Source organism: Pristiophorus japonicus, chromosome 1 (genome assembly GCF_044704955.1).
Source record: "Pristiophorus japonicus isolate sPriJap1 chromosome 1, sPriJap1.hap1, whole genome shotgun sequence".
Classification (NCBI taxonomy): Eukaryota; Metazoa; Chordata; class Chondrichthyes; family Pristiophoridae; genus Pristiophorus; species Pristiophorus japonicus.
The window spans coordinates 510,736,248-510,757,060 of record NC_091977.1 but is presented as its reverse complement, the minus strand read 5'-3'; the positions used below and the strand labels follow the sequence as shown (position 1 = coordinate 510,757,060).

At 46.3% G+C, this 20,813-nt stretch overlaps 1 protein-coding gene across 3 annotated transcripts in view; it reads right to left on the bottom strand.

Moving 5' to 3' along the window:
* trpn1 (transient receptor potential cation channel, subfamily N, member 1) overlaps nucleotides 1–20,813 on the bottom strand; it is a 363,054-nt gene that overhangs the window by 130,604 nt on the left and 211,637 nt on the right. For all 3 annotated transcript variants that reach the window (XM_070895617.1, XM_070895599.1, XM_070895607.1), the window contains exons 6-7: nucleotides 9,659–9,760; nucleotides 4,476–4,574 (exon numbers count right to left, since the gene is read on the bottom strand). In XM_070895617.1, coding sequence (XP_070751718.1) covers nucleotides 4,476–4,574; nucleotides 9,659–9,760 — 201 coding nt within the window. The remainder of the gene's footprint in view (nucleotides 1–4,475; nucleotides 4,575–9,658; nucleotides 9,761–20,813) is intronic.

The following is a 20,813-nucleotide window of genomic DNA, read 5'->3' as shown; positions in this document are numbered from 1 at the left end:
TGTCTCCTCTTCTGCGCATGTCATGATGACCCTTGACCTCCTGAATCGCGGGATTCAAGCGTTGCCATGTCGTTGCTAAGCACAGCCACACTTAATGCAGAAGATCAAAACATTTTTAGCTACCGCCCAATTGATATCGCTCAAGGTAAAGCTCATTTTCAAAAATGTAAACTAGGTGTTTTGAGAATGGGCAAGAAGCCGGCCATCTGAAACCCCTTTTATACCGCCTACGCCGGAAATAACACCCATTTTTGGATGAAAGGCTGAAAAGTGGAGGTTCTAGCCCTTGGTCACAGTGCTTGCCCATGGTCCTTGGCATATCATAAGGCCTGGTCAGAACAATGTAAGACAGCTCTCTGTCGGCTTAGCAAGTAAAATGTGGTATGATGGGGGTCAAGGGGAAAGCTCTCAAGCAGCTGGGCTCATTTCTAACACACTGGAAGGTGGTCAGGGTTGTTGGACGCCAATGATCACAGCCACAGGACATTGCTGCAGACGTTGCTCCTGGAAACATCCTGTGAACATCGAATAGGATTGGGCTCAGCTTTGATGCCCTCCTCCTCTCTCACTAAGGTGGATTATCCCTGTCGAGGTTCACACAAGAATTACCACTTACACGGGCACTTGTGGAACCATATACTCCAAAAGTGAGTTCTCAGGTGATTGAACAGTTCCAATACAGGAATTACAGTCTCTGTCACAGGTAGGACAGACAGTGGTTGAAGGAAAGGGTGGGTGCGGAGTGTGGTTTGCCGCACGCTCCTTCCACTGTCTGCGCTTGGTTTCTGCATGCTCTCGGCGACGGGACTCGAGTGGTCAACGCCCTCCCGGATGCTCTTCCTCCACTTAGGGCAGCCTTTGCCCAGGGACTCCCAGGTGTCGGTGGGGATGTTGCATTTTATCAAGGAGGCTTTGAGGGTGTCCTTGAAACGTTTCCTCTGCCCACCTTGGGCTCTACTCATTGGAATTCAGAAGAATGAGAGGTGATCTTATCGAAACGTATAAGATTATGAGAGGTCTTGACAAGGTGGATGCAGAGAGGATGTTTCCACTGATGGGGGAGACTAGAACTAGAGGGCATGATCTTAGAATAAGGGACCATCTATTTAAAACTGAGATGAGGAGACATTTTTTCTCTGAGGGTTGTAAATCTGTGGAATTCACTGCCTCAGATAGCTGTGGAAACTGGGACATTGAATAAATTTAAGACAGTTTCTTAAACGATAAGGGGATAAGGGGTTATGAGGAGCAGGCAGGGAAGTGGAGCTGAGTCCATGATCAGATCAGCCATGATCGTATTGAATGGCGGAGCAGGCTCGAGGGGCTGTATGGCCGACTCCTGTTCCTGTTTCTTACGTTCTTATGCTCTTCCTCCACTTAAGGTGGTCTTGGGCCAGGGATTCCCAGGTGCTGGTGGGGATGTTGCATTTTATCAAGGAGGCTTTGAGGGTGTCCTTGAAACATTTCCTCTGCCCACCTGGGGCTCGCTTGCCATGTAGGAGTTCCGAGTAGAGCGCTTGCTTTGAGAGTCTCGTGTCAAGCATGCGGATGATGAGGGACCAGGAGATCCAGTCAACTGTGAAGGACGATGGAGCATCCTCCTCCGTTTCGGGTGCCCCCAAAAGTTTGTCACCATCCTCCGCCTACTCCACGATGACATGCAAGCCGTTATCCTGACCAACGGATCCACCACAGACCTAATCAACGCCCAGACCGGGGTCAAGCAGGGCTGCGTCATCGCGCCAACCCTCTTCTCAATCTTCCTTGCTGCAATGCTCCATCTCACTCTCAAACAAGCTCCCCACTGGAGTGGAACTAAACTATTGAAGCAATGGGAACTTGTTCAACATTCGTCACCTCCAGGCTAGATCCAAGGTCACTCCATTCTCTGTCATCGAACTACAGTACGCAGTCGATGCATGCATCTGCGCACATTCAGAGGCTGAACTCCAAGCCATCGTCAACATCTTCACTGAGGCGTACAAAAACATGGGCCTTACACTAAACATTCGTAAGACAAAGGTCCGCCACCAACCTGACCTCGCCACACAGCACTGCCCCCAGTCAACAAAATCCATGGCATGGCCATGAACAACCTGAACCATTTTCCATACCTTGGGAGCCTACTATCAGCATGGGCAGACATCGATGACGAAGTTCAGCACCGCCTCCAGTGTGCCAGCGCAGCCTTCGGTCGCCTGACGAAGAGAGTGTTTGAAGACCAGGACCTCAAATCTGGCATCAAGCTTATGGTCTACAGGGCAGTAGTGATACCTGCCCTCCTATATGGCTCAGAGACATTGACTATATACAGTAGACACCTCAAAGCGCTGGAGAAGTACCACCAGCGCTGCCTCCGTAAGATCCTGCAAATCTATTGGGAGGATAGATGCACCAACGTCAGTGTTCTCGCTTAGGCTAACATCCCCAGCATCGAAGCACTGACCACACTCAACCAGCTCCGTTGGCTGGGCCACATCGTCCACATGCCCGACACGAGACTCCCAAAGCAAATGCTATACACTTATTAAAATGGGGTCAGGTACATTGGGGTACATTTACAGGCCCCATGTACCCAGCAGAGCGTCATGCTCAAAGGAAGTGCAGATTGGAAAGTCTGTGCTATAGATCTCTGAATCCTGCTCCCTTCAAGTACAGTTCCCCATTGGTAGGGCAGGATTGATGATGTGACCGAGGATCTAGCGGGAAGGAGGAACTGAGGGAAATCCTTATTAGTCAGGAAATGGTGTAGGGAAAAATGATGGGATTGAAGGCCGATAAATCCCCAGGACCTGATAGTCTGCATCCCAGAGTACTTAAGGAAGTAGCCCTAGAAATAGTAGATGCATTGGTGGTCATTTTCCAGAATTCCATGGACTCTGGATCAGTACCTATGGATTGGAGGATAGCTAATGTAACCCCACTTTTTAAAAAAGGAGAGAGAGAGAAAACAGGGAATTATAGACCGGTTAGCCTGACATCAGTGGTGGGAAAAATGCTGGAATGAATTATTAAAGATGTACTAGCAGAGCATTTGGAAAGCAGTGACAGGATCGGTCCAAGTCAGCATGGATTTATGAAAGGAAATTATGCTTGACAAATCATCTAGAGTTTTTTGAGGATGTAACTAGTAGAGTAGATAAGGAAGAACCAGTGGATGTGGTGTATTTGGACTTTCAAAGGGCTTTTGACAAGGTCCCACACAAGAGATTAGTGTGAAAAATTAAAGCACATGGTATTGGGGATAATGTATTGACGTGGATAGAGAACTGGTTGGCAGACAGGAAGCAAAGAATAGGAATAAACAGGTCCTTTTCAGAATGGCAGGCAGTGACTAGTGGGGTGCCGCAAGGTTCAGTGCTGGGACCCAGCTATTTCCAATATACATTAATGATTTAGATGTAGGAATTGAAGGTAATATCTCCAAGTTTGCAGATGACACTAAGCTGGGTGGCAGTGTGAGCTATGAGGAGGATGCTAAGAGGCTGCAGGGTGACTTGGACAGGTTAGGTGAATGGGCAAATGCATGGCAGACGCAGTATAATGTGGATAAATGTGAGGTTATCCACTTTGGTGGCAAAAAACAGGAAGGCAGATTATTATCTGAATGGTGGCAGATTAGGAAAAGGGGAGGTGCAAAGAGACCTGTCATGGTACATCAGTCACTGAAGGTAAGCATGCAGGTACAGCAGGCAGTAAAGAAAGCAAATGGCATGCTGGCCTTCACAGCGAGAGGATTTGAGTATAGGAGCAGGGACGTCTTACTGCAGTTGTACAGGGCCTTGGTGAGACCACACCTTGAGTATTGTGTGCAGTTTTGGTCTCCTAATCTGAGGAAGGACGTGCTTGCTATTGAGGGAGTGCAACGAAGGTTCATCAGACTAATTCCCGGGATGGCAGGACTGATATATGAAGAAAGACTGGATCGGCTAGGCTTATACTCACTAGAATTTAGAAGAATGAGAGGGGATCTCAGAAACAAATAAAATTATGATGGGACTGGACAGGTTAGATGCAGGAAGAATGTTCCCGATGTTGGGGAAGTCCAGAACCAAGGGTCACAGTATAAAGATAAGGGTTAAGCCATACGAGATGAGGAGAAACTTTTTCACCCAGAGTGGTGAACCTGCGGAATTCTCTGCCACAGAAAGTTGTGGAGTCCAGTTCGTTGGATATATTTAAGAGGGAGTTAGATGTGACCCTTACGGCTAAGGGGATCAGGGGGTATGGAGAGAGCGCGGGAGTAGGGTACTGAAGTTGTATGATCAGCCATGATCATATTGAATGGTGGTGCAGTCTCGAATGGCCGAATGGCCTGCTCCTGCACCTATTTTCTATGCTTGTTTCTATAAGGAATAGTGCTTGCCAAATTGGTCCATTCATTCATGCAGAAAATCTGTGCCCAGACGGTTCATGGTCAAACACCCACAATGAAGGAGGCAAATAAAACATTTAAAAAAATGAATCAGTTCTACCTTATTGGGCATGTGCAAAGGGACCCCTTTCTTCAGGAATGCCAGGGCTGTATCAGGATGGCCACACTGTGAGGCAATGTGCATTAGGGTACTTCCATCCTATAAGTAAAGCACATCGTAAAAAGTTCACAAGTATCTGTTTATTTAGTAAATAGAAAGACTTGCATTTATATCGCACCTCTCACGACCACCAGACATCCCAAAGCACTTTACAGCCAATGAAGTACTTTTTGAAGTGTAATCACTATTGTAGTGTAGGATACGCGGCAGTCAATTTGCACAGCAAGCTCCCACAAATAGCACTGTGATAATGACCAGATAATCTGTTTAATGATGTTGATTTAGGGATAAATAATGTCCAGGACACTGGGGATAACTCCCTTGCTCATCTCCGAAGTAGTGCCATGGGATCTTTTATGTCCACCTGAGACGGAAGACGTGGCCTTGCTTTAACGTCTCATCCGAAAGACAGCATCTCCAAAAGTGCAGCACCTCCTCAATCCTGCACTGGAGCGCCAGCCTAGATTTTCGTGCTCAAGTCTCTTGAACCCAGAGATGAGAGTGCTACCAACTGAGCCACGGCATGAAGTATTTACCATAAGTAACATTGAACACACCAGGCTCCTTGATGCCCTAGGAGATAAATGCTGTCTGGGGTATGGTACTGAGACATACAAGTCTGAGTCCTAGATTCTGCTGACTTAGCTGATCTCAGCCCAGGTAGTAATGACCTAAATATCCCTGGGATAGGGAGGAACAACAACAAAACCATCAGCCAGACATGCATGTGTCATTGCATCTGCTGCTGTAGGCCTACCATGTCTATGTTGGCAGTCTAATGTTCGTATTGGTTTCTTGGAGTCCTGATGTCTGTGCACGCTGACGTCCCTCATAACTCAGTGCTCGTATGTGTTGGTATCCCCTGTGATGCTAGGGTATTCTCTGGTGTTCCACCTAGTATAGTGCTGATGTCTATATGCACGGTGTCTCTGGTTTTCTTGTGACAGTATAGCCTTGACCACACAGCAGGGTCTAAATTCAACATCATTGCACCCATTTTCTAGGTGTGTAACCGGCACAACAATAACCAATTCACAAGGCAGAGGCCTGCACAGGCATTTGGACTATAGCTATATCGGTCGGGGCTTTTGATTAAGGTGGCTCTGACCATTATTTCCAGGCTTTAAGCTGTCTAACCAGTGGTCCTTAATGGTCATTCAAAATCAAACCCCACAACTTGGTGAAATGTCCTTGTTTTGGAGTCAGAAGGAGCAAGATTGCTCTTGCCCTCCCCACAACCCCCTCCCCCCCCTCTTCCCCCCACTACATTCCCAGACTTGCCCTCTGGGCCTCAAAACCGACAGGTGAGCTGCATCAGGGTGCCAAACTGGCACCTACAACTTGCCTGAATGATGATGATGAAGCCTGAGGATGTATTTAAGATGGTCCTCGGATCTGTCCACCCTGGCGTGTCCCCACTGCACACCGCCCAGAATCGCACCCGGTTTTGGGTGCTGTCCAATATCTAGCCTAGTGAGTTCAAAACATATCCATCACAGAATCCAACTGATTAGTACAGAGCTTATGATGGCTGGATGATATTTTCTCATGTACTTTGCTCACCAGTGAGCATTATTGAAGAAAAAACTAACAGCAACAGTTCCCTCCATCACTACAGGTGTGCTCTCCCTAAAAAGAATTGCACAAATATTCAAATCAGAATTTTTTGAGGTCTCTTACCCCAATGCACAAATTTCACAAGAAGCACCATTAAAACATTCATACTGAGACCTAGAGCAGATCACGATGAACCTAGTTACATTGAGTTCGTATGCCAATGATTTACGCTCAGTTCCAAAAGTGCTTCTTAGTTAATAATCAACAGGTATTATTCCAGCCCGATGTGCCAGCCAGAGCTTCCTGCTATGTGAAAGAAGAAAGAACTTGCATTTATATAGCGCCTTTCATGACCTCAGGATGTCCCAAAGCGTTTTACAGCCAATTCAGTACTTTTGAAGTGTAGTCACTGTTGTAATGTAGGGAAATGGTTATCGGCCGACTGCTGCCAGCAAGGGAACCAGTGGACATGCCAAGTAACTGCCCTTTGCTATAGCCACGCAACCCTGGGCCTTTGTTTCTTTCACGGTTCAGTGAGGCTCATTTGCGCGTGTTTCCTTCCTGCTATTAAATGTGCCTCTAATTGTCATGCCTCTTTAGTCACTTGTGTGCCAAACAAAAAAGAAACCGCACAATGTCGGACTGATGGAATTCACTGATACCTGCTCTCGGGCTAAGCATCACAAGAAAAACAGTTGGGACAGGTACGATTTGTCCTGGACAAGTATTTCCAAGGGCCTGGCTAGAGTTTTTAGGAGCCTCGCACAACATTGCCAGTTAGGCAGCTTGTGGAGCTAAGGAGAACGCACGAGAATGCGCTCTGCTTACTTAGCACAGGGATCCCTGCGGGATTGATTGCTGTCGTTTAGTATTCCAGCTGGCTACCAGCTGGCATCGCCCGCACGACAGGCTGCATGGCTCAGAACTGCTGACGCTCACAACCTAGTGCGATGAGAGCTCAGGTGGAATTCAAGTTTGAGTTCTGACTTTAATTTCCTGGTAATCATAATGCTCATCAAAGTTGTTCACGCCGTGGGACATTTTGTCAGCCATGTTAAGCGCTCCCATGTCTGGTTAAGGTATATTTATTGCGCTGAGTCCCTCGTGCTATGGAATCTGCTCTGTTTGTATTAAATTTTTTTTAAATGAACGACACTTCAATCTGCTCCTACTACTATGCAGTTTAATATACTCCAAATGCATTATGACAAATGATTAGAAATTTCTGCAATACTAATGGACAAATGCTTAACGCATTTGTATGACATTCCTCTGACTGCTATTTTAAACTGAATATTAATCTGTTTGTTTTAAACTGGTTAGCACACCCATTGAAATAGCAGATAGAAGATGGTTGCATGAATGCATTAAGTGCTAATGATATTGCACACAGCAATTTCTAGGCTGTAATTTCTTGAAACCTTTCAAAACTGAGGGGATGGGGGTTTTCTTTCTCATTCAAGTGAGGATGTGACCACAGATCCTACCAGCCAGAGGAAAAAAGACTGGCAAACACTTCCGACTGAAATCATGCTAGGTGCCGCGTGGTTTGTGCATTTATCTTTCGAATGATACCGTATGGCAAGTGACCACCCAGGCTAGTTCCCGCTCTCTGCACGCAGGCTTTAACTCTGTGTGGGTGTTTCATTGTCAATCAGGGCAGGACATTGGGAACAGCCACCTGTTCCTGGTTCCATTCTAGAATCTAAGGCCTATTCACATCAGCCTTCTAACATTGCTCCAAGTATATAAATTTCCCTTTTTAAAACAAAAATAATAGTAAGGGTGGATCACTGCTCTCTTAGAGGGGGGAACTGCAGTCATGTTTTTTCGCGCAATTGGGGATAGTTATTCATTTTTTTTAAAAGACAACTTCTTCTGGGTTGAATACCTGTGTTCAGCTTCTGGCTGGCAGTGACTCTCCATATTTAAATACACATTTACTACCACCCAGTGATAAACAGGTCAGATTGAAGATCCTGACTACATTCCAATAAAGAAAGAGAACTTTTCTTTTCCAGAGCATTTTATCCCCCTTATTTATTGCCCCTGGGTTTCACTCTGGTTTTTGGTCTCTCCATGGTTACGGGGCTGCAGGGCAATAGGAAGAACATAAGAAATAGGAGCAGGAGTATACCATTTGGCCCCTCGAGCCTGCTCTGCCGTTTAATAAGTTCATGGCTGATCTGATCCTGGCCTCAACTCCACTTCCCTGCCCGCTCCCCTTAATCCTTCACTCACTTATCATTCAAAAATCTGTCTATCTCCACCTTAAATATATTCAATGACCCAGCCTCCACAGCTCTCTGGGGCAGAGAATTCCACAGATTTACGATCTTCTGAGAGAAGAAATTCCTCCTCATCTCAGTTCTAAATGGGCGAACCCTTATTCTTAAACTATTCCCCCTAGTTCTAGATTCCCCCACGAGTAGAAACATCCTCACTGCATCTACCTTGTCGAGCGCCTTTAGTATCTTATATGTTTCAATAAGATCACCTCTCATTCTTCTAAACTCCATTGAGTATAGGCCCAACCTGCTCAACCTTTCTTCATAAGTCAACCCCTTCATCTCAGGAATCAACCTCGTGAAACTTCTCTGAACTGCCTCCAATGCAAGTATAATCCATCCTTAAATAAGGAGACCAAAACTGTACAGCAGTACTCTAGAATGGTCTGTTCATGATGCTCCATGGTGGGGCCGAAATTCAGAGTCTCAAAGAGACCCGTTAATGCCCGTTTGCAGCGGATATTCCTAAAAATCGAATGGCCGCAACTTTGGGGTCAACAGGCCGACCCGACCTAAATTGTCGGAGATTTTTCGGCCTGGACCCCATCCTGCCCGAGTGGTTGCACCGCCAATGAAAATAATAAAAAAGCAATAAAAATACTTACCCATCGATTTTCACCTGAATCCGTCGATCCCCCGCCGCGCGGTGCCCCCAGCACCTGTCGGTGCACCATCTCCGCACTGAGTGCGGCCTGCTTTTAAGGGGAGGGCCCACTGCCACAATAGAAACATTTTTGCCAGCTGACTTGACGGTCGGCCGGCAAAATACTGCCCCTGAGTTCAGCCAGGCCGCCAACGGGCAGCCTGGCACCCCCTCTTGGGTGCCAGGCTGCTGGCCCGGCCGAAACCCTCCCTGGCGGCCCAGTGGCCAAAGTTAAAAAAATGATAGACTCTCTGCCCTTAAATGGAGGGGAGAGAGCGTGGTGACGCACACGTGCTATGACATCACCACAACTCGATCGCTGATTGACAACAGCGGAAGCCCCGACCGATCCATTTTCAGCCAGTCAGCCTGGCTTTGAATCTAAGGCCCACCCCCATTATGATCCATTTCCTGTAGTACTTTGGAAAAAATGCCAGCTTTCTGGTGCACCTGAATTTCAGCCCCAGTATGTATGGGGCTGGCTTGACGGACCAGCTGGTCTTTTCCTGCCCGTACGCGTCTTATACTCAACTCAGAACAAATTACGTCTTGTCCTTTTGTAAATTCTGCTTATTTGGTTACAACGGAAACATGTCAGAGTTTGACAGCTGTGAATGAAGGAAGTAAGGAAATACCTTCGTTCGGGCGAGTACATTGGACTTAAATTTCTCAGTCAATACTTCGACCACATTGGTGTGTCCTCGCTCAGCGGCGATGTGTAATGGTGACCGGTCCAGCTGTAACACAGGAAGAGACAACATGGATCCACATATAACCACCACAAAGTTCAATGTAATTCAATACTGTTGACTGCACTCTTAGAGTTACTTGTCCCTCTGATTGTGCTTATCGAAGCTGTGTATATTGTATTTTTTATGTTCCCCGCAATCTGCATCTCAATGTATGCACGTAAGTTAAATTGTATTTTCGCTCTAGGTGTTCACAAAATCACAAGATAATTACAGGCAAGGAAAGTAATTCGGCCCATCTTAATTCATCCATCCAGAGAGATCCTAACATCATCCACATTACCCAACTGTTTCTGAAATGGTTTTTGCCTCCACTACATTCATGTAAAGAAGAATTTCCTAACGTCAGTCCTAAAATGATCTTTTACTTGTTTGAACCTGTGTCCCTTGGTTCCATTACTGCAGTTTGCTGAAAGAATTATTCCGGATGACCCTTTCTGTACCTTTGTCAATCTAGATACCATTTTGTCACTCCACAGACCACTCTTCACCAGACCAAAAAGCCTAAGTTTCTCCAGCTTTTCCTCATAATTCGATAAATCCGATAATTTGTGGGCTAGAAAATGATCATGAAAGTTGCTGAATTGTCAACAACAACAACAACTTGTATTTATATAGCGCCTTTAACGTAAAGAGCATAGCTACCCAAACTAGCAGCCATGGAGATCGCCCACTGTCAATTTCAACACATCGCACACATATCGCCCAGAATATCACCCACTCAAAAAAACGCCCACAAAAAGTAGAACTAACCAGGACGGACACCAGCGGTGTGGCTGGCATTTGTTAAATCCCACTCTTACGTGACGAGCTGATATCAGAAAGATTTGCCTGAAAGAGCGCTGATGTGAGTGACAACGGTGACACACTGCTGTGTGTGTGCAGCTCAGACATCAATGGTGCCCATCACCTTGATGCCAGTTAAAGTTTACGTTGATTGATGTTAAGTTGTGGAATCACTAATGTGTAATGGTCCAGTGATAGAGAATTCAAGCTCTGCAGCCAGGCTGCATTTAGACAGGCTGTGAAAAAACACAGGCCACATTGCATTAAGTCATCAATCAACTTGACATTTTCGGACCTTGGGTGGCGAGCCAATTAAAACGTTAAAAGACTATTAATTGACCCAATAAGGTCAAAGAAGGCGAGTTCTTTTCTGTAAATTGAACCCGGTATAAATACAGCCATTTTGACCAAGTGGTTTCAGTAAGACAAAGGAACTGGCAATCAGCCAGCAGCTTGTTGCTCTCTGCCAAGATTAAAAAGTTAAAACTACCACCGGAGTTCGTATTTCATTGGAAATTAAGAGATCTAACAATTTTGGCGCTGCGAACAGGATCGCTGAGGAAAGAAACTGAATTTTGGACATCGGAACTACATATTGAGGTACGGACATCTCTTTTTTAAAAAAGTCCTCGGTCAAAAGTCTAAATTCGCCTCTCCTTCTACGCGATTCCGAAAGCCTCCGGTTTGCGAACCCTCTCGTTGGTAGTCGGCTCGAGGTCCCATAGACGTCAAAACTTCGGCGGTGTGTTAGTTAATTAATCACCGACCTATTGATCGGCGAGAGAGCCTACGACTCGAGACTGCAGTAAAGAAATGGCAGCAGGAGATAAGAGCAAAGAATTGCCTACAACTGTTAAAGGTGGGCAGGCACCACCTGAAGTTTCGCTAGATGAAATCCTCGAACAGTTGAAAGAATACATAGAGCAACAATTCAACTTATCTAAAACCTGTATTAAGATCGAACAAAAGTACGGAACCTCCAAAGGACAATGGTCCTTGGACGAGATTAAAAGGGTCTGGGGAAAAACGACCCGTATGAAAAATAAAGAGCGAACTAGATGGTCCCTAGCGGTTATGGGCCAGATTCGAAAGCGGAATTAAATTATAATGCGTTCCCAACATGATCGAGAACTGACCAGTACAAAGGATTAATTGCAATCAGTTTGTGCGCAGCTGCGACAGAAAAAGCTTGAACTTGAAAAGCTGGAAGCGGAAGTTAAAGATCTTAAAGGTGAAATTAAAGAATGGAAAAAATCATTAGGTCAAGAGACAATAATAGGAAAAGGAAAATGTATTGATCAATTCCCAGGGTACCCATGTTTGGATAAATTAAAAGCCAAACCCGAAGACACGACCGAGGAATAGATACGGATTCTGAATCCTCCGACAATACAGTGTCGGAGGATGATGAAGAATTAGGGGTGCGCTTTGCCCCGTTTAAAAAAAGCTGAGTTGTAGTCAAATCAGAAGAGACTGCGGATGAGGGCGGAACCAAAAAAACAAAGAGAAGGGTGTACGAAGAATACTTAGTTCATGATCCGGCAGACCCAGAGAAAATTGATAAATGGTCCAAGGAATTGCCCAATCCAAAGAAAGGGGGAGTAAAAACATGGGACCAATTGGACCACTTAAGAAATATATATCAACTTCATCCCTGGGACGGAGTGCAAATTTTGACCATAATGATGCCAAAAACACAGGGAAGAAAATTGCACGACAAGGTAGATGAAGTTTTGGGGCAGAATGAGCAAGAATTAGATGCAGGATGGGAGGCGATTAAACACTGGCTGCAAGCCTTCAGTCCAGCTAAGACAGACTGGGGAAAAATTGCAGCCTGCCAACAGAAAGGAACAGAGGAGGTCCTGGAGTATGACGAGCGGTTTAGATGCACGTGGCTAGAACATTCGGGTATGAATAATACGGATGAGGAAATGGATGAACAAGTGTTTGGACCCCTGAAAGCAGCTTTCGTGGCAGGTCTAAAGCCAGAACTGTCCAAAATGCTTAAGGTAGTGTTACCGGACTGGGAAGGGAGAGGAACTACCTTTGCAGCATTGGTGGATCGATGTAACCAATTAGATTGGGATATGGGAGCTAAAGTCCAAGCTGTACAGGCTATGGGATGGAAATCCCAGGATTCCGATAAACAGTCATTAGGAAAATTACCCGGAAAATGTCATTATTGTGGGAAAGAAGGTCACTGGGCCAAGACGTGCAGGGCCAAACAGAAAGGTCGTGGCTGGGGAAGAGGACGCAGCCAGTGATACAATTCAGCCAACAAGCCAGGCTTGTCCCAAGATAATGACCTCATAGAAGCATTTAAGCGACTGACAATACAACAACAGAAGGAGTTACTTGGGATAGCAAAAAACGATTAGAGCCCACCCTGGCCCACCTCCTCGCACTAATACAACAAAGGGGAGATGGGCTATATATAACTATGAGGGTGGGCGATAAGGATATGGACTGTCTTTTAGACACAGGGGCGGAATTAACACGCTTACCCCTACAATATGGAGACTTTTTGCCGTTGGATGGTAGGGCACGTACAGCCTATGGAGTTGGGGGCCATAAAATGGAAATTAAAAGGACAACACCGGTACTTATAGGGCTGGGTCCACATGAACTAACCACGCCGGTCTGGATAGGTCCAGTAGATCAACTCCTTTTGGGAATGGACGTTCTAATCCAAGTAGATTCATCGTTGCATTTCGAGGATGGTCGGGTGACATGGTCAATTAGAACTTTGAAGAAAGAAGAATTGAAGGAACACCCGATATGGGCTAAAGATAAGAACGATTGTGGCCTACTCCAGATAGAGACTGCGTCATTTACATTACGTGGGATTTACACTGTCCTTATCATCCACAATCATCAGGACAAGTAGAACGAATGAATCGAACTCTGAAACAACGGCTTGCCAAATATCATCAAGAAGCAACACCATGGCCCCAGGCACTACCAATAGTGCTATGTAGCATTAGGGCAACCCCGAACAGAACTACAGGTCTAAGCCCATTTGAAATTATAACAGGAAGACCCATGTCGCTACCAGGAACTATCGATTTACGGAAAGCTGATGTTCACTTAATGGGTGACATTTTGTTATCATACTGTCAGAACTGAACCAATGCTATTAGTTCTGTTTCCCGACAGGTATCGGCAGCTTGGGGTAATCCACCCGAAGGAGGACACGACATCATCCCGGGAGTCTGGGTGTATGTGAAAAAGTTGCATAAAGAACCTTTGGGTGCCAAGTGGGAGGGACCTTATCAAGTGTTATTGACCACCCAGGCAGCTGTTAAAGTCCAAGGAAAGAAAGCCTGGATCCATGCTTCACACGTTAAACGAGCTCTCGTAACTGAAGCTGAAATCTAATAAGGACAATTACTTTTTGCGAAAATGTATAAATTTACTGTATTATTGATTGTAGGTATTCTAGGCATAGGCCTACTTCTTACTAGCCGACCTTCTGCACCAAAGGGAAATAGTAGGGTAGCAAGGGAATTACATGTAAATACCTTTTTATATATGTCATACATTTATGCCAAACAAGGTAACATTTCTAGTTGTTGGGTGTGTGCGCATATTCCTATTCACTCAAAGGGAGGGATTCCCTTGAGGCCAGTTCCCTTGAATATCTCGGAAATGGCTGAGTGGATAATTAATCAAAACAAAACAGGCAATGCATTTCAGGATACGGAAAACTGGGCATGTAAATGGAAGTCAGCAGGTTACAATCTGACTACCTTTGAAGGGGGATACTAACCGTGCTACAATAATTCCAAACGGCCCCCATTTTTTGTTGTCACTAATACAACGGGAATAGGAAGACCGGGGGAATCGGTCTGTCTGATTAGAAACATCAAAGGAGGCCAAAATATGGGGTATAGTAACTGCTCCCGGAATTATAATATAATCAAGCCACGGAACCGTCCAAACTGGGCCGACGTGGGAATTTTTAACGTAACGGGGATTCTGAATAAAACAGATGGAAAAGCCTGGACAGGCCCCGGAGTGTTGCTGACAAAGAAACAGCTAACATTCATTGCATATAATGGCACCTATTGGGTGTGTGGCCACAAGGCCTACCCTTGGCTGCCCCAGAATTGGATGGGATCCTGCTATTTAGCCTACATTGTGCCTTATATGTATCATATAAAGTCACTGTTGGAACATTTACACCGTCCTAAGAGAGCTATCACAGAAACAGAGAGGTTCTTTGCCATCCTGATCCCTGGGTATGGGACCGCCAAACTGGCATGGGAATCCATTAACATGGCATCCGTTGTGGAATGAGTAGCCAATGATACCTCAGAGGCCCTAGTTAAAATCAATACAGAAATGGTAGCAATCCGCACAGAATAGACTGGCCCTTGATTACATCCTGGCTGAAAAGGGAGGTACTTGCACCCTACTCGGAGCTGAGTGTTGCACATATATCCCAGATAGCTCCGAAGAAATTACCCACTTAGCGGAGCATATCCAAAAGGAGGTAGAAAAACTTAAGCAACCCCCATCATTCACTTTGTGGAGTGGAGCCACTGAATGGCTAGGTTCAATAGGAACTTCATTGGTGGAAGGTTTAATTCTATTTGTTGTAATTGTTTTATTTTTATATTGTTTGTTTATGTTGATTAAATGTTGTTGCGACCAGGCGGCTGTAGCTGCTGTCCCGCAGGTGAGACACTTTGCAGGTCCCAGCAGACCGTCTGTACGTGGCACAGGGGTATGTTATGCTTAAGGAAAGGTTGTTTACTGGTTGAATTAAGATATTGATTGGAATAAGGTTAATTAACCTCCTAAAACCAGACTTCCATTGTGGCCACGATGGAACTCGGGTTGGTGTAAATTTGTGTGGAAGCTACTAGTCCGGACATGTGGCGAAACACATCAACAAATTTTAGAAGGAAACTCTATTAACATGTATGAAATTATTTTGTAGAATGTTTAACCAGTGATACCTGATGTTTTATGATTCAGTTTGTGAAAGAATCAAAGGGGGGATTGATAGAGAATTCAAGCTCTGCAGCCAGGCTGCATTTAGACAGGCTGTGAAAAAACACAGGCCACATTGCATTAAGTCATCAATCAACTTGACATTTTCGGACCTTGGGTAGCGAGCCAATTAAAACGTTAAAAGACTATTAATTGAGCCAATAAGGTCAAAGAAGGCGAGTTCTTTTCTGTAAATTGAACCCGGTATAAATACAGCCATTTTGACCATGTGGTTTCAGTAAGACAAAGGAACTGGCAATTAGCCAGCAGCTTGTTGCTCTCTGCCAAGATTAAAAAGTTAAAACTACCATCGGAGTTCGTATTTCATTGGAAATTAAGAGATCTAACAATCAGCTATCTGAGACAATGCACAACAAGGTTATGTTCAATAACAAAAGTTTAATACGAACATTGGTCTGAAATCATAAGTAACACAGTAAATAACATCCAACCCCTGCCCACATCTCATTTTTCCCACCAGTGACATCAATCACATGTTCAACATGTCCAGCAACACAGAATACAAAGGCAAAGCAGAAGCGTGGTCCCCAGCCCCCATATATTGCATTAAATTGCATTCACCCACATGGAGATATAACACAGCCATCACCTGCACACATGTACCTCACTTTCCTTACCCCCCTCTTTCTTCTCCCCACCTGTATCCCTTCCCCTCCTCGCTCCAAGGCGTCTGGCCGAGGAGCTCCTCAGGCGGTGCCTCATTGGGGGGGATGAAGGCAGATGCGGTGGTTGCACGGGTACGGGAGCGGGGGATGCCAAGGGAGCAACATTCTCTGATGCAGAAGCAGGATCTTGGTCCTTGCTCACATCTGTCGTTCGCAGTGGTGGTGCGGAACCTAGGGGTGGAGTGCCGCGCTCTGGGACTACTGGGAGGGCTGTGGGAGCAATGTTCCTGGCTATCGCATCCAGGGACTCCGCCATGCATGGGCAGGTATCGGGATATGCCCCCCCAAAGCTTCGATGAGCTAGTCACCAATGCCTACAGTCCTCCTGGACAACTGAACCATCTCTCCGCTGTCATGTCGCGTTCGTGGAACAGACCTGCCGCGTCCATGAGGCCTCCGTGAGGTCGGCGCCATCCTGTGGACAAATGGGGTGCCCTGTGGAGAGGTGCTTGGGGCTGGTACCTCCAGAGTGGAGGCAGGAATGACCAGAGGACCAATAGATGGCCTTGGGGTCGAATGGGTTGTGGAGCGTGGCGATGCAGGTTCTTCGAAGTCCACGCTCTCATCCGTCGAGAACAGACCCAGTGGATAGACGGGCGACAATCGGAGCTCCTCAGCACCAGATGTAATAGGATCGTCCGCCGACTCCTGCCCCCACCTTCTGGCCTTGCCTGGGGCCGCGCTGATGACTGAGCTGCAAAACACAAATGAGGTTGTTAGAGGAGAAGGGGGCGCTAGGGTGACAAGGTGAGTCCAGCGCTATGACAAAAGCACCACCACTCTCAAAATCATCGTAGACATCACATTTCATGACCTTTAACACCTTGTGCATTGCAGTGATTTTCATTAGGCCAGCATTATTTCTATGACACTTTTAGAAATCATCTATCATATATGATTGGTCGGATATGAGTTGGTGTGGCATCTATTGACTTTACATCACGCAATGGTGTAAGCTTTACTCACGTGGCATAATTTCTGGGTCTGCAGTTGCGTCCGTGGCTATCCGGGAGTGCTTCCCCACGAGTGCTAGTACTCGTTCCTCCATGTCAATAATGTCGCTGGGGACTGGTGGCCCCCCACCCGTTCGCCTCTGCATGGACCCCATCGTTGATAGCTTCTTCTGTAAGAGGTGACAGGACAACATGGCATGAGATCGTTGCATGATATCATTACTAGGTACTGTCAGACACTGATACAACACATAACCGACAAATGTAATCATGATTATTCTGATTATTATCATTCTTTACCTAAAGACGTACACCGTGACCGCAGGCTTTGAATAAAACATTCCCGGTAAAAGTGCAAGACCTCACATCTGCTGATAGTCACTCATGACTGTTACAAATCAAATTATATAACTACATAAGTACATGTAAATCAATGTAATACTTACTCTTACGGATCCCACAAGGTCGTTCCATCGTTTACGACATTGGTTGCCCTAACGCATCTCGTTGGTCGGCGACGAGACCACCTCTGCTATCTCGGTCCATATCCTCTGGTAGGCTTTTGGGGTGGGCTTCCCACGCCCTCCCTGTGTCAACTCACCCCAGCATGACTCAACCTCCTGCAGGAGGGAGGCATTTGCCTCGTCCGAGAACCTCCTGGCTCTTTTGCGGCCTCCAATGTGCTCCTCTCCCACCTCACTGCTCTATCCAGCGTCTCCACAGCATGCTGTGATGCCTCCTCCTCTCCCTCTATTATTGGGCAAATTCGGTCAAAGATGTGGCTGGTAACGGCTAATTTTTGTTTGCCTACTTGCTGTGAAGCTCTAAAGTCTCCCTCCTTCCTCCCAAAGCAGCCACACCACACCCAGACAAGCCTTCAGTCCCTCTGAGCTCTCTCTCTCTGTCTCCTCTTCTGCGCATGTCATGGTGACCCTTGACCTCCTGAATCGAGCATTGCCATGTCGTTGCTAAGGACGGCCACACTTTACGGCAGAAGGTCAGAAAAATTTAACGCCACCGCCTATTTGATATCGCTCATGGTAATGGTAATGCCCATTTTCAAAAATGCAAACTAGGTGTTTTGAGAATGGACGAGAAGCCGGTGATCTGAAAACCCTTTTTTACCGTCCACGCCGGAAATAATGCCCATTTTTGGGCGATAAGCTCAAAAGTGGAGGTTCTAGCCCATTGTTGTAATGTAGGAAATGAAGCAGGCAATTTTCACACAGTAAGCTCCCTCAAACAACAATGTGATAATGATCAGATAATCTGTTTTAGTGATGTTGGTTGAGAAATAAATATTGGCCAGTACACTAGGGAATACGCCCCTGCTCTTCTTTGAATACTGCCATGGGATTTTATGGCCTAGAAATTGGATAAGGCCCAAAAGCCAGCTCTATTTGCCAGCGCCCGCTGAAAATGTCCAGGCAGTGTGCAAAAATCGATGCTGCCTGCTCATTATAATGATTGCTGATGTCAGCATTAAATGCGCTGCTGATTGGCTTAGCGCTCAACGGGTGGCCCAACAATGGGTGCAGTCTAATGGCCAGTAATGATCGGTTTAGGCTCCCTCCAAGGGAAGTGCTTTGATGCAGCAGCACCACATTGTCATTGCACACTGAAGCCATGGCACAACAACACAGAGAACGAGGCAGGAGGCTGCACTCGAGACCTTGGTCATTGCAGTGGAGAGAAGGCCTGTTCCCGCAGCAGGGTGGCAGGAAGCCATCAAAGGTCATTTGCAGAAGATAGCTACTTACATCATGATCAACAGTGCCGTACCATGGACCTGGATCCAGTGCAGAAAGAAATTTAATGTCAGGTCATGGTGAATGAAGGCTTCAGCAAATATCATAATCCCACCATCTGCACCAATGCCTCACACACTGCTCAATGCACCACATCCCATCACTCACCTACCAACAATCTCTAGCTATCACCACTCATACCTCACAATCATGGCTTCAATTCAGGCTCACAATGTTACTGTTATATATGTGGACTTATATTTACTCTGTACAGCCACCAGAGTGCTCATCCCCTGGAGTCCCAAGAGATCCCATAATCCCTTGGGAGCACAGGTATTTAAGGAGGCTTCACAGGTCTGGAGATCTGTAATAAAAGACTAAGGTCACACGTTACTTTGAGCTCACAGTGTTCAGTCTGACTCTTTCTCCATACACAACAGTTACCACATCTCACAGCTTTCATACACTGACAGCGATTCAACTATGGCAGACATATCACCCCAACACATTGCACCACACTCACTGACACATTTCCCTTTCTCTTGCAGGCCAAGGTGTCTCACAACTGCTGGGAGCAATGGCAGATGGGAGGCACCCAATCTGCTGCAGACCCTGAGCTAACTGGAGGAGTCGGTGCTCGACATCATTGGAGGGGAAGTGAAGTTGAAGCCCCTGCTGACGACAGTATTCCTCATCCTTCTTCTCACATTCCACTTCCCCATCATCCCACACTCACTGACGTCATAATCTGCCGAATCTAAATATCTCCAGTGAGCGCGGGCATTGGCAGTGCTGCCGACCTGCCGAAAACGATGGCCACTGCGGGACTTGCCGGAAGTGGGTGGAAGTGAGGCAGTCGCCTTTTCTTTTCACCTAAACGAGCCTTAATGACCAGCGCTAAACCCTCTAATTTCCAGGCCTACATGTCCAAGAGGAAAGACAGAGCCTTAGTTTAACATCTCAGCCAAAAGTTAGCGGGGGGCGGGGGGGGTAGTGGGGGGAGGGAAATTCAGTTGGCTGCAGAGGGCGGTTTCGGGGCGCTGATGCAGTAGCGCCGGGACAAAGCATGTCCGGCAGCGCACGGCAAATCTGGACCCTCTGTTGTGCCATCAGTACTTCAGCGGCAGGCAGGTCATGACGTCAGTGAGCTTGCAATGCTCACTGGCCGCACGGTCTGCCAATTTCATTATGGACATTTACCTTTAGGGCTGCTGACCAAGGGCCGTGCGACTCTTTGTCGGCCGGCGCGGACACGATGGACCGAAATGGCCTCCTTCTGCGCTGTAAATTTCTATGTTTCGATGTTTACTCCTCGACCAGACAGCGAGAGGAGGCGCACAGATGCAGGACGCTGGCTCCAGAGACGTTATTTAAAGACATCCATATTAATCACTCCCAGCTGTCAGGGCAGGTTACTTTCTGTGCTCTCTTGTTAGTTTCAGCTAGTGAAGCAGTTTGATGAGTAATTTCAAATTTATTTTTTATCCGTATTTTTCTGGCAAATGCAAGGTGGCTACATTTATTGTTCAAAGATTCAAACTGCTACACTTGGCAACATTAACGGGGGCTGTATTGCATGCCAGGATCTGCAGCGGAGGGAGCGTAGGCAGCCAGAAATGTGGGAACATGTGTGCAGGGGGATGTGGAGGGTCATCAGGGCTCTCACCAGGATGACTTAAATCCTAGATCCCTTTTGCTCATCACATGCCATTCTACTATCTCTGTGTCATGCCAAATCACAGCGTCCTCCTGTGTGCAAAGGTGAAATGAGAGAGACCACAAAATATTGCAAACTCCATCAATAAATTTATGCATAAACATGTCACACATATCACATTCATTCTAATAACTAATGAGCCTTGTGTCTGCC